General features: G+C 37.4%; 2 protein-coding genes across 2 annotated transcripts in view; both read left to right on the top strand.

Moving 5' to 3' along the window:
- The first annotated feature begins 375 nt into the window (after positions 1–375).
- tmem177 (transmembrane protein 177) lies at positions 376–4,974 on the top strand. Its single transcript, XM_032567198.1, has 3 exons — positions 376–459; positions 1,517–1,774; positions 2,619–4,974. The coding sequence occupies exons 2-3, from the start codon at positions 1,574–1,576 to the stop codon at positions 3,348–3,350; spliced, it is 933 nt and encodes a 310-aa protein (XP_032423089.1). The 5' UTR covers positions 376–459; positions 1,517–1,573; the 3' UTR covers positions 3,351–4,974.
- Positions 4,975–7,640: 2,666 nt separating this feature from the next.
- ptpn4a (protein tyrosine phosphatase non-receptor type 4a) overlaps positions 7,641–14,772 on the top strand; it is an 80,093-nt gene continuing 72,961 nt past the window's right edge. Inside the window, exon 1 of the mRNA XM_032567194.1 lies at positions 7,641–8,151. The gene's annotated coding sequence lies outside the window, so the exon portion shown is untranslated. The remainder of the gene's footprint in view (positions 8,152–14,772) is intronic.

The raw sequence follows: 14,772 nt of genomic DNA, 5'->3' as shown, positions 1-14,772 counted from the left end.
ATAATAATAATAATAATAATAATAATAATAATAAGCAAGTGTCCATATTTCTTTTCAGGTTTATGAACCAAGAAAATTATTATACAAAGTTTGTCAAATTTGTACACATATTGACTGCGGAAAAGAAATGCTTTAACTTGCTGCGGTTAAGTAATATAAATCTTTATATACTCTAATATCTATTTAAACTATTTCATATTGTCCTTTTTGTTGCTTTTTAATTTTACATGCATTTTTTTTCAATTATGCTACAACACACAGTCTATATTTTATTTGCTTTAATGTTTCATTACCAATTACTTTTAAATGAATATCTGGAAACCCCCTAATTTCCCCATTCTCATGCTGTCGTTAATTTGTCGTAAACGCTTTCATAATCACGACAGTCGAATCGCTTTACGGACACCACCGGCAGTATTTTGAAGTATGTAATTGTCCTTGTAAAGATGCAGCGAACATGTGAGTGTTATGTGGTATTTTCCTCTAAATAAAAGCATATTCACGTCCAATCAAATTATGATTGGGTGTGTAATAACTGTTTTGTCTGGATAATTGTTTAAAATATATTATTTACAGGACTTCCATAGCAGCGCTGAAGCTACACGTTACTGACATGTAGCAGTAAATTGTATTAAATGTTAGAGTGATAATTGTTTGGATAAATAAGTTGCAAAATTGTCAAATTATACGAACAGATACAAAACGGCAACATTAAACATTGTTCTTTATGTATGTATTTTGCTCTCTAAAGGATTTCTCTCTTTAATTTTTGTTATACTTTAGGATTTCAAGTATTAGTTTCTTAAAATATCATATTAAAACACTATTATTTGCTTTTCCTTCTACAGATTTGCATAAACGTATTAACACTACTGACTAAGAAGCGTAAAGAAGTTACGCTGTGAGAACTTGATGTAATCTTCTATCAGCGCTATATTTTTTTAGTATAATTGTTAAAGCAAAAAAACTGAATAAATGCACTTAAAGGCTGTATTTTTACAACTTCCCTGTGAGTTTCAGTTCAGTTTAAACTTGAGAGACAAATCCGCAATGACAGATTATCAGAGAAAATAATACATACAACATGTACAGTACGCATTACATGTTGTATGTAATACATACACACAGCATGTATGTAAAACATAATAAAAATCAAATCTACAGTCACTGAAGGAATCAGTTCGCAAACGGACACCTTAGACTGGATGAAAAGCAGAAACTACTCCCAGTAAGGTTTGGGTGCTAACATAAGCTGTTCGCCGAACCATTCAGGCGTTTCATAAAAGTCAACATGAACTTTCTCCACAGTGCTTTAAAAGTCAAAACACCTGCTGTCACAAACATCTCATTAGCACTGGCCCCTCTGGGTATTTTAAGGAAGATTCTCAACGCATCATTTTATGCAACATCCAGTTTCTGCATGCTACATTCTTTGTTAGATGACCACAAGGGGGCAGCAGAGAGATAATCAATTTGTCCTATGTGGAGGCTGATGAAAATTTTTTCTCCTTCACAGATATCACGTACTGAAAGTTGCTGCTCCAGGCTGAAACATCTGCATTAAGACCACACGATGGCATCTCGTTTCCTCAAGTTCTCGGTGCTTCTCCAGAAGTACCGGGCTCCATTGCTCATCGCGAGCTGTGGAGGAGTCTTCGCAGCCAGCATGTTCTACCACGTTTTCCCCGGTTTGTCCTACCGTCAGCTCTATCAAGCCTGGCATAAAGGAGAGCCAGTGGTGCTGTCGGAAAAGCTGGAAAATGTCTTTCAGCAGGTAGTTTTGCTTGATTTCTGTTGTTTGAATCAGATTTGCAGTCTAGTTAAACAAAAAATCAAACAGTAACTCTCTCATGGGGTTACTGTAGTCAGGGGTGCAGCGACATACTTTCTCAGGTGTATGTGGACACATCAATAGCATCTCTATACCTGTAACTACAGCACACAGTTGTAAGACAACAGTCACCTGTCATTTTAGTAGTAACTTAATCTAATCTAAATATTTACAAGCCTTCTCTTGATAGATTGAAATGTCTTACTTACTATCTGTCAACCACTTTGAAAAGCTTTTTTTGTCTCTCTTCCATTTTTTTTATTTTCTGCCTCTCCATCTTTAGCTCCCTGTCACCAAACAACAGCACGACTCAAATTAAAATACTGCAAAAACACAAACTCTTACCAAGCAACTTACAAGTAACTTTTCTGCTTGTTTTAAGTCAATAATTCTTTAACATTGAAGAAAAAATACTTTCCACATTGACAGATTATTTAATTTATAACATGGGGAATATGCCTTGTTATAAGTGAAATAATCTGCCATTATGGAATATGAACATTTTTAATCAATTTTAAGAAATTATTTACTTTAAAAGCTCATATCTCTTGCTGAAAAGTTATTTGCAAGTTAGCTTTCTTATTTCAGGTGACATTTGCACGAGAAACTAGACCACAATTACGTGGTAAGATTTTGTGTTTTTGCAGTGAAACACTTGTCTTCCAGTGAATTCTCAACTAAAAATAATTTTTCTACCATTTAACTCAGAGCCCCTATGCTTGCATAGTGCAAACCCACTTTTTGCGGCACTGACTGTAGTTGTTTTTCATATTTTTGTCATTTTTAGGTCCTGAAGGACTTCCGTGTCAGCTCAGTCAAGAACTTCTCTGCCTTCGCCTCCTTCGGGTTTCACCCGGTTGGTGCCGGTGTTCCATGGCTTCCTGCTGGCGCCCAAATCGGCATCCCAGCCAACTTTAACAGCACCACAGACGATCCGAGTGGAATAACCAACCGCAACATCTTCATCAACGGGAAAACGGTGGACTGGAGCACCGAGGCTGGCTCTGCTCTGAAGGAGGCGCTGGTGTTCTCCACAGAGGCACAGAAGTTCGCCATCGCTCGGGAGGTGGCCCGCTTACAATCCGGGGGTCCGGTCCTGACAGCTGCAGTGGCTCCGTTCTGCCTGGGCGGGGTTTGGGTGTACAGCGTGGTGCTGAAGCAGGTGTTTGGCCTGCATGGCGGCCCCGTGCTGATGCGTTTTTCAGTGAACATTCTGGCGCTGGGAATTGGGGCCGTTTCATACTTCCTCACCTCTGACGCTCTCAGTCAGTGGATTGACTACAGCTCAGACAAACATGCAGCGGGAGTGTCTCGGGAATACGCCAGAGGAGGAGTGGAGTTTTATGATAAAATCCTGTCCAGAAACAAGACGCTGCGCTCACTGATGGGACAGAAAGGCGAGGAGATGTACGCGCCCAGTGGGAACCTGTTTCCTGCTCATGTCCTTCAGCTGAAGCACACGCCTTACACCTCCAGGAGAGAAGGCATCCTCGCTCTGATAAAAGAAGAGAAAGCATAAAACGAACCATAAAGCTACAAAGCTGGTACCAGCAGGCAGATATTTCTAATAGAAATATGCCTTTCTGAATCTGTTGAATATTTAATTTTTTGTCGTTAAAAGATAGAATTCAAGGTGTCAGATATGTGACTTTTATCCAATAAAAAGATGTGGTTGATTCCGAATTCAGCTGACATTTACTGCTTTAATGCTGAGGCGCCACAGTGAAAAATATCAACAACCCTTGAACTTTTTCACATTTTGACCACCAACTTCTGTATATTTAGATGGGATTTAATGTGATGGTCCAGCAGAAAGTAGCAAATAAATAATTGTGAAGTTGAAGAGAAATTGTACATTTCTAATTTAGTTGGTTTTCCAATGAAATATCTGAGAAGTTTGCATACCTATTTTACCCCCCTTTAATTAAAACTTTGTGGAATCATCTCTTCCCCTGTCTTGATTCCATAATAGCAAAAGTTCAATCAGTTTGGGTGGAGAGCATCTGTGAACAGAAATGTGTCAAAGTTTTGCCACAAATTCTTTATATCTGAACTTCCCCACAATGTGTACTCCACCATGTATTAATGTGGAAATGATGTGTTGTTTGGCTACCACACATAATATTTTATATGTAGGCCAAAAAATTTTATTTTAGTCTCATCTAATCAGAGCACCTTCTTATATGCTTGCTGAATTCCAGGTTGTTTGTGGCAATCTGCATTATAGAGGCTGACCGGGCAAACAACGATGCAAGCACACACTAAATTGATGGTACAATAGAAAGACCGGTTAACCAAAAAAAAAATATTTTGTTAGGAATGTGGTAGGAAAGTTTAAAAACCTTAAGTTGTTGAGTTTAGACTGAGATTTTTGACGGAATAACTGTTAGAATGGTGCAGGTTTCAGATAAATGGCGCCCTCTGCTGACTGGAAATAACCAAAACAGCTATCTATAGAAAGGTGAGTATTTTGTATGTCGTAGGGGAGAGCTTACGGTGTTATTTAACATAAAACTGGACTCATTGAACTTAATCTATTGTCCAGTATTTTTTTAATATTATGTATTTTCTGCTGCTAGATTTTGCAGATGTATTAAACTACAAAAAAAATCAAGCTTACAGCCAGTTAAAATAGCTGGTAAGTGCTGGTAAAGAATGTGAAACAGTCTCATCTGTGTTTACAATATATTGTATGCTATGTAAATATTCAGTGAAAGACAAAAGAAAACCTTTTTCAAGTGAGGGAAAAAAGTATTGGATTTATCCAGAATCAGATATCTGTGATGCCATGATAATTACTCATCTTTTTCAGTTGCATAGAAAACTGATATGTCTGTATTCCCTGCAGGTCAAGTGAAAAAAAAGAAAACAGAACACATAAAGGATCTCTAATTTTGTACAACCTAACTAAACTGTTGTAATCTTCAGCTCAGTGACTCAGACCTCTTCATCCAGCACTTGTATTTCCTCCAGGTCATCCGTCTGCACATTAACAAGGTTCAGATATGCTGTTTAATTACATCTTCAATCCAACTGCCTGTAGACTGAACTAAATATAGACACGCATAATTAGGTTGCAGATAGAAACTGTATTTTTACCCCACTGCTCTTTGGAGTCAAGAGAAATAAAGTGCAAATCCAGACTGTGTGTTTTTATATATACTGTATATACTGTTTGTTCAAAACTCAGGAACCTTTTCACAGATCAGATCCATTGCTGTATTAGATATATTAGATCAAGAAATGTTACTGAAATCCACAGAGTAAGCTTATTTATATGCGCAACTACATATTATTAGGCTACAAAATTCAAATATATTGTGTTCTCTTGTGTTTTTCTTAAATCCCAATAGTATTTACACTTGTTGGTAATGATTGGTTCTTTACCACCCAAGCAGTGATTGGATGACAACAATCTGCCAATGTGTAAAAGACACATAAAATTTCCCACCTTTTTTGCCCTAAAGGCGTTCCATACATGAGGAGCAGGAACGTCACAGTGGAGTGTGTGTCAGACATCTATATTAAGACCTAGAGTGAGATATAGACACTCATCACCACAAATTATCATTGTTTGTTTACATAGACATACACATTGCATCAGTTTCACTGCACACTCTTGGTGGCACAAAGACAACACAGAAATTCACTTTTCATTCCACTTCACAATTATGCACTACAATTTGAAATCACAACAAAATACATTACATGTGACAAAATGTGAAAAAAGACCAAGACGTATGAATATTTTGCTGTTCATTAAAAAAGGCTACAAAAGGTTAAACTAATCAAATGTTTTATTAATTCATTGTTTGTTGTTTTTGCTCCGACTTATTGTTTTGGTGTGGGATGAAGTACGGAAAAAAATTAAAACAGAGCAGCAGCTGAATTGAGCAGTAGTTGAACTGTCATGTTCACTTTATCATTTCTCTGACTACAAAGTGTCCTTTGGGCAGCGCAGATCGACAACACTGGATTCATTGTCTTGTTCTTGCCACTCCACTTCATCAGTGCACTTTATTGTATGCCAGACAGAGCTGTCTGTACAATGGCTCCATTGTTTGCCGTAGTGGAACATGTAGCTTGTCTTTTCATGCCACTTGAGGTCAGTACAACCCACATTACCGTTCTCACAGCATCCAGCAGCAAAGATTTGCAATGTTCATGAATGACTCTGCTGGTGGTTGTCTTTCAATAGACAGTCAAGAGCATAAAATACATAAAATGAATGAAGTAACTTTTAAAGATATTTGAAAAAAAAAATATGCCTATTGTCTCAAATACTGATTTATTGTGACCCAATGGATTCTGTAATTTAGCAACAGAGGTTTTTATGAATAAAACTTCTGCCTATTTGCATCAGCTTACTGTACTATAAATGTCATAATTCTGTATTGCCAGTCCAAAAATTTACATTTAATTGATACCTTCAATGACTATACACTTATAACTTTATGCTATTATCCAGTAAAATACATAGTTTTAATTTAGCCGCTTTAAACCATTTTTTTTAAAGCAAAACACTAAGGGTTGAAAACTAGATAAAAATGTCAGTTGCTTACATTCACTCACATCTCTATGTTCTATTATTCAACACAAAGATATAGAAACAGTAACAATTGAACAACCAATCTAGAAGTTATTAGAATATCTTTATTTATTAGCAGTCCTCGCACACTAAGCCATTGTCATCTAATCAACAACATTTTCTTCTGTCCTGTAGTCATTTTCAAACTCTTTGAATATTTCACAGGGAAAATCTCCTTAAGGTCTTGCTGCTTTTGCTCTGCTTCACAGCAGATGGTGTATGATTTTCCGCCCATTTAAATACGGTCACAGTCAATAGGAATCACTCATGCAAACTGGTGCAATATTTGAGATGAGAGTAGACAAAAAGAAAACTCATTCATCATCTGATCTTTTTTTGGTCACTGTATCTTTGTCATTGCTTCATTCTTTAAATTATTTACTTTTTATTTTTAAATAAGCCAAAATTAAGGAGAACAAATGCTAAATGTTTAGGTTTTGGATAAAGTTGTGTAATCTGACAGACAAAACCATAAAGTTTTGTGCAAATTCTGCCATTTTAAATACTAAAATTGAAAAGAATAATACAAATTTAAAAACATGATTACAAAATAACAAATTCATGCAGAAGAAACACTTTTCTTCTGCAGTTTTTCAACATAAAACTTTCAACATCAAAACTTACTGTAGATAGTATTTACTGTATATGCAACTTTTAGTGACCAAATCTATTGTTTACTACTGATCTTCAAATGGCACATCAAGCTCAGCAGACAGAAAATAACATTAGAACAATGAAGCTTGCAGACAAACAAGAAGTCTCATTTTAAGAAACTGTAAGTGTGTTTGTGTCTGGTGCATTTTTAGTTAAAATATGAATTGATCTTCATTCAGTCAAGTTACTTGCAGTCGGCATAATAGACAGAAATTTTAGAAATGGGTAGAAAATACTATAATTTTAACTTTAGTTTTGAAAGTAATATTTTTAAAGGCTTAAATACTCTACGTCTGCTTACTATAAATATTGTAGAGAGAAGTTGGTGATGCTAGTTGTCTGGTTGTTGGGCAAAATATAACAAGATGAGGGCTGCCTCCAGGCTTTTCAATGCGTATTTTAAAAACTACTAGTTTCTCTGAAATTACGCTTAGATTAGGTATGTTTACCTTGGTGCGTTTGAAATCAAACACCGCGCCTCACGTTCCACGGCCACGCCCCAGTGCCCTGTGCGGTTGCGCAATTACGTCGCTGCACAGCTCGCTGCTGTGCTGCTGCAAGGCAAGAGAGCAGCTGCAGAGAGAGAGAGAGAGAGAGAGCGCGATCAGGGATCGCTGACAACAACGGGCTGGCTCATGCTGGAAAAGTCAGAAACGCAACATTTTCTCTCTCTGTGATCCGACAGTTTCCAACACCAACCTGCTTCTCTTTTTGACAAGCACATTGTATGTTTTCTTCGCTCGCTTTGGGACTGCATTTCTCATTCCGACGGCCTGAAATGACTGGATAGGTACCGCGTCTAGCCAATGCTTGCTGCAGGGGCTTCTGTCTTGTGGATTATCCGTCGTCGTCGTCGCCGAGCAAGTCGTACTGTCGAGCCCGGAGGAGGCCCCGCTCTGCTGGATGGATGTGTGTAAGGCGGCGCGGTGATAACGATGCTGCTGCTCGGCTTTCATCGGCACTGGGTCAACTGATCTTGGATGTCCGGGCTACATCGCCCCCCCTACACGAACCATTTTCTCCCACAGCAACACTTTAATTCCTTAAAAACTGGACGCCCCTGGAGCAGTTTATGACGGTAAGAATGGGGACGCTTTATATTTTTCTCCTCTAACAGTTGACGTTAGCAAACTAGCTTAGCTCTGTCACTTTTATACACCGTGCAGCTGAAATTGCTAATAGTGCTACATAACATTGGGATAACAGTTCAGAAAAGGCTTTTTCTATTTCAACCCCCTTGTGAAGAAAATTAAACGCATTTCAAGCTGTGACTGTTATGCTGCCTGCTTGTTAGCTAGCTGCTCTTTTTTTAGCCCATTCAATATTTTTTCCGTTTAAAAACAGTAGCTATTGAAATGTGCGTGGCATTTGAAACATGCATTGTGGCGTTAAAACCCGTCCATGCACCATTCTGTTGACATCTATTTATTTATTTGTTTTTATCCTATAAAGGAGTCAACTCATTCAATGGGCAGTGTACAATAAGCCCCTTTAATGACGAGTCCAATTAGCTTTCAGTGCGGCTTATTCGCCACCGTTGCAACATTTTTATTTTACCGTCTGTCAGAAAATGCGAAACAGAGTTTTTTTTGCTTGTTGGTGACAAACTGATGAAGCAAGGCTTCACATTCTAGAAACGTCACACCACTCCGCCTGCGTGGATAATCTGCTTACAGAGAGCCTGCTTTCAGCGTGGCTTTGCATTAATAATCGTTATTTTTGGTTGAATCGGCCTGCTGGATTGGAGGTTGTTTTATTATGGATGGTAAAGGTCTGCTGTGATGAGGCGTCCTCCTTTTTTCCCTACGATGACGTAATCCTCTGCCATCCGTGCCACATCTTTCGGGTCGCAGTTGGTTCCTCCGCCGCCTGCTGCTAGGATCATATGGACCGTGCTCAGTCCAGTTTGTCTCGTCCGTCTCTCTATCTGTGGCCCAGTTGAAGTGCATGAATGACTGCAAATTTGCATCGCATTTCACTTTGAATGGAGCACCTCATCGGGACCAGGGAGTTATGAATGAAGTCCAGAGGCAGAGGTTCTGTCCAGGGCCGGATTCAGGAGAATATGGGCCCCTGGGCCACAACTGTTTTTTTTCCCCCCAATAGCATAATAGTTAAAGGAATGATTTAGGTATTTTGAAGTGCAGCTCTGTTAAAACGTTGTGAGCAGATAACATCTTACCTGCAGTACATGTGGCGTCCCCTTGCCTGTGTTTATTTTGGCCTGTTTGGTTTTCAATATAGAAATTTCTATCAATTTCTATATTGATAGAAATATTTCTATCAATTTCTATATTGATTTCTATCAATTTCTATATTGATACAAATATTGATAGAAATATTTCTATCAATATTTATCATCAAATAAATATTGATAGAAAAAGTCAATAGAAAAGTGTAGTTTTCTTTTTGTACAGAAATTGTACAGGAATTGTACAGGATTAGCGGTTAGCTTTAGCCCCTTAGCTTGTCTAATCTGGGTTTATACCAAAGGAAGGTGCAGAGCACTGATTTAAAATATGAAGTACTAATAGCGTTTTAGCTATAAACTCTACCTTTAGCCTTACATCAAATTCAGGGTTTGTACTCCATGTTCATATATTTTATTTTTCTGAAATTATATTTGCACTTTTCTAAATATTCCTTATATCACTTCAGGAAGTGAAATACTTCATTAAAAAATAAGCATGATTTTAAATCTCTCCCCCCCCTCCCCCCCCCAAAATTGACAAAAACACTCTTCAGTGTGGAGGTTGTTTCTCAGTGAAGAAGACTCAAAGGCAGCCATTTTATATGATGTGTTTAAAACTAAACTCAAAGGGAACACAAACACATAAGAAGCTATTTGAAAGGAGAGCTTCTTCTATAACATGTCGACATGTGAGGCTTGATAGAAGTCTGAGGCTTCAGAGAAATGCTTAGTGCTGATAGACAAATGTTGTATAATTAGAGGGTGCTACAAAATTAGTCTTGAATTCATGTGAAAAATATAAAAGCAAGAAAAATATAAATAAATAAAGCTGTTAAGTTTTTCAACTTACTAAAGAAAGACTTATTCCCGGCTGCTTGTTTTGGTCTTTTTGCAATATTTACCCCATGCATATGTTGATATGTTGCTTTGGTTTGTGTGGTCTGGTTTTCTCTCACAGTCATGCTCAACAACAGTTGACAACAAAATTAAACCATAGTTAACTTTCCTCCTTTTATTCAAAATCGAAACTCGCTGTATTTCTGCAAAATGAACTTCTGACGATTTTTTTCTGTTTTGTTTCATAAGAGTAGAGATAAGGTGACCATGAATCCATGTTTCCTTTCAGATCTAATTCATAAATTACTGCTAGGCAGACATTGATTTTGAAGTTGAACTAAATAAAAGCAACCCAGATTTGTATTATGAAATAAAAAATACATTTCTCACTTGTGGGCTGAACAGAACTCCGGTCTGAACTCTATGTGTGTTCCTTTAGCTCTGGTTAAGTTCTGTGTTTTAGAAGTGAAGTGGCTCAGCTGGGGATGATTAAGCTTGCCATGACAGGAGCCATGCTTTTCTTGAGAAGCACACCTGAACCTGTGTGGGAGCAGGAGGAGTCACAGATGTGATAAAATAGGAATAAACTACGTATACCCGTTAGCAGAGAGCAGGGGATAACCCACTTTGGAGCAGTTTGGATATTACCACTAGATGTTTCTGAGAATTAACTAACTCTGGCTGTGAAGTAAAGTAACATACTCAGTACAGTGTTATCATTGAACATTACAATTTCATTGTTAATGGCAAAAATATGGCATAATCTAAAGTGATGGACTTGATTTAAAGACTATTACAGTTGATTTAATGCACCTATTTTAAACACCAAAAAAGCAGAACAATTACTAAAAACCACTTATTGAAAGTTTCTTTCAACATTCCAAGCATTTAGAAATGAGTTCACTGAATATTCAGATTTGGGTAGAATCCTTTCACATGTTTCAGTGTATTTGAGGGACATAAATTAGGCCTCAATTTGAGGTTTAATGCCTCACTTCCAGCGAGCGGTACAGTAGGGGTCGCTGCTTCTCAGTAAGCTACTTTGTCTGTTTCCACTTTAAAAGCGATCGATACAACCAACCCGTTTCTGGGCCTGCTTCAGTTGTAGGTCTATAAGAAAATGGTACGCTACTGTTAGGTTGTAGATACTAGCATCACACAACACAGACCATTAATAGGGGTACAGAAAAACATCACTGGGATTTTACGGCATTTTAATGCTCTTTTAAATGTTGTTCTGATGTACAACTTTTTCTGATCATTTCAACCATTTGTTTGAAGTTAAATTTAAAAATTGGTCAATTAAAAGAGATATTCATATTGTTTTGCCAGCTATCAGCAGTTGTGGCCTTTTATCCAGAAATATGTTGAAAGTGTATCATTTTGAAACCAATTTCTTCCTGTATAACTAAAATGCACCAATTATATGAATGGGAAGGAAGAAGGCATACATTTACTGAGATGAATGAGAACTTGTGAAAACATGTAAATATTTATTTCCTTCCCAGCTGATTATTGGTAGCGATAATCTTCTGGCTACTAGCTAAGACAGCCTTGTTATGCTAGCTGTGGCTGAAGATTACTGGTGGAGGCTTCCCAGTAGGTGGAAACTGTTGGCAAAAATGTGAATTTATTTCTGAAGTTTTGTTTTATTTTCTAAGTACAAAAACCTTCAGCGGAATTGGATGCAGGGTAGTGACAACCTCAATTGTTTCTTGTCCCCACAACCAACCAGATGAAAATCTCTTTATCAGTGCAGGAGCTGTGGAAGAGGAGATCGCATATTAATTGGAAAGGAACATTCAGTTCCGCTTGTGGCCAACCATTAAATCACGTTGGTTTTATTATTGCTTTATTTTACCACTCCAAAGGTATATTTATATTAGAAACCATGCAGTTTGAAAAACAGCTAGTTCACTACTAGCTCCCATTAAGCTGAGGACGATGCTACATGTATTATGGAACATTGACTAAAACATGGTGCTCACAAATACATATTGCATGAAGCTCTCTGCTGCCCGTTTTATCATTTTGCCAGTGTTGCAGTTTGGATTTCTCACTTGTTAACTATGGTTTCTCAGATAATATAGAGAGTTGTTATAACTTTTAATGTAACAATACTTGTTCCACAGTAGTATTTATGAAAATTTAAACAAAGCCTGAAAGATGATAACTGCTAAGCAAATACTATTTCATTTCTGTTTGCTAACCCGTTAGGAGCCACTGCACATAAGTAAGTAGGATGACAGTAATCTTGCTTTTTCTATTCGGCACTTTGCTGTTTTTAATAACCAAAGACTACCGTTGGTCAGGTGATTAGCACTTAATTAGTCTTATTGTGGCTTCCGTGCTTTACTCAAATCTAAAGTGATTTGCAGAATAGTGAAATAAACAAATGGTTCCGCAAATCAGTAACAGCATTGATGGTTCTGCAATGATTGAAGAATGCCGAGGATTTTGTTTGACTTGTCGTAAGTATTTTAAAAATGAAACTACTTCAAAATCATCATTCTACAAGTCATTATTTAATTTATGATGTTCTGCAGATCCAACATAGAGTCAAACATGTACCTCTAGTAGGAACAGGTGTGCTCACAGAAAGCAAAAGTGAATTGAACTATTTGACTAATCAACTAAGGTTGTTGAGATGTCATGACGGCAAGGGGGAAGACACTAGGACTTTTTGCTATTGTTTTTATTCATGCTTGAACAATAAACAAGCCTCAAGTCACTAGGTGGCAGTGCCCAAACTAATCAACAGGCTGCCTTTTTTTACCCAGTAGAAGAAGTAGCCAGCACAGGCACACCAGTGTACAGAGCTGACGGAGGAGCAGGAGACATGGAGGAGTTTGACTGATAAAAGAAAAAAGGAGGAAGCTAAAATGTAAACAATATTTTTGCTAGTTTTGCATAAAAAATGTTAAAAAGTGACATACCTTTTTGAAGAATAAGCTGAATAGGCTGAAAAGTAACCAAAGTTGACAGTTTAGAAAAGTTTTGATTGTTACTGTATTTAAAGAAATAAACATCCCTTTGAATCATTTGCACTTTTTCTCTTTTCAGGCTGACCAGTTTTGATTAAATGTTACAAATTGAGTTAATAAACTGATCTTGGAAATTGTTTTGTGGCTTTAAGCAATAAAATGAGCTGCAACAACTTAAAATTGATGTTGTTTCAGCTCATTTTATTAATCTGTTTTCATATTCGGGTGATTGGGTGCAGAACGTTGGTTCCAGTGGTTTGCATAGATAATAGCTAAGTAGTATCAGACTCTCAATAGTATTCAATTCAAGATGGGGCGTGAAAAATTGTATGTTCCCTGGGGGGGCATGACGGAAAATAATTTGGAACCACAGGGCTAATCTGTAGACGCCGATGCATAATGTTTCCTTGTTAAAACTTTGTAAGGAAAGACTTTGTTTTTGTGAAGAGCTGAGTTTACACTGTGGGGTGGGCTTCATATGTATCAACTGGAGAATGTGCTAAATATTGACGTAAGGAAGTTTCTTTGTTTTACTGTAGTCTTAAAAGCAGATACTTTGAATCTATTCGTTAATATTTAGCTTTCCAGAAATGCTTATTATTTCTTCCTTTTTCTGTAAAACTATTTAATTATACTTGTGTCTTTCCACTCTTTCTTTGACCAGCAGCTTATTTCTTGTGAGTCTCAAAATTTTAGAGGCACACCGTTCCTCTTTGCTTTTTGCTCAGTAATACAGAGAGGTTAAAATGGGTCTCAACTGACAGCTTTGGTAAGAGGAGTACGGGCTGGGTGCTGCGAGCAAGATAAATTATCAGGCATGAAAGATGTGAGCATTTCCTTCTTACATTAGACCTCTTGGGGTCATTGCCAGAGGTTTGCATAACCATGCCATGTATGCAGTTGTTTTTCTGTCAATCCCATTGAATTATATGGATCATTTCACCTCAGCACACAAATTAAGAGCTTAGTTATAAAGTATGGTAGAGAAGATTTAGGCAACATTACAACACTCTTTGTGACCTAGAGTTGTTAATCTGTGACTGCCAGTGTCTAAGTGAACCACCCAAACACCATCCATGCAGGCAAATATCTAACCAGATAAGTCTGAAAAAGGCAGCTAGTTAGTTAGTGGGTTGTCGCCGGGGAGGATATGGCATCCCTTTAGCGAAAACTGTCTCCTAAACTCCAAACACAGCTGTGTTTATCCGCTGCAAGTTGCCACAGCTACAGAATGGAAGGATGAAAGTGTCTTAGCAGATCGTGACTTTGGAAATGGAAAGCATGTAATGCCATATTGACAGTGAGGCTTTTATTTTTATTTGTTGTGAGGAAAAACAACAAAAAAATCAATTTCTGAATTAGTTTTTAGGAAGCGGCTGCTTTCTCTCAGTGAGTGTTGCCAGTTTTAACATCTGAAGCTCAGATTTAAATGCGATTTTCTGCCTGTGAACACTGGATTAAAAATAACATTGGCCCTGTAGATAAAATACAGACAAATTACACATTATTGTCTTCATATACATTGCAACGCAGGTAATGGTATTGTTTCTTTTGTACTTTTATATGATTTTTATGGCCTTTGGGTTTTGCATAACAATGAGATGGAGCTGTAAATTATGTTAATGATCCGTCATACCTTAATATGAGCTGAAACTGCATGTTATCTGGCCATGGAGGAGCTAGATGG

Source organism: Xiphophorus hellerii, chromosome 7, assembly GCF_003331165.1.
Source record: "Xiphophorus hellerii strain 12219 chromosome 7, Xiphophorus_hellerii-4.1, whole genome shotgun sequence".
Classification (NCBI taxonomy): Eukaryota; Metazoa; Chordata; class Actinopteri; order Cyprinodontiformes; family Poeciliidae; genus Xiphophorus; species Xiphophorus hellerii.
The sequence above is the reverse complement of the archived record's forward strand: the minus strand, read 5'-3'. Positions and strand labels throughout refer to the sequence as shown.

Excerpts from the sequence above, each read along its gene's own strand:
- tmem177 (XM_032567198.1), top strand. The coding sequence starts at position 1,574 with ATGGCATCTCGTTTCCTCAAGTTCTCGGTGCTTCTCCAGAAGTACCGG. Across the intron at positions 1,775-2,618 it reads TGGAAAATGTCTTTCAGCAG|GTCCTGAAGGACTTCCGTGT; the intron begins GTAGTTTTGCTT and ends TGTCATTTTTAG.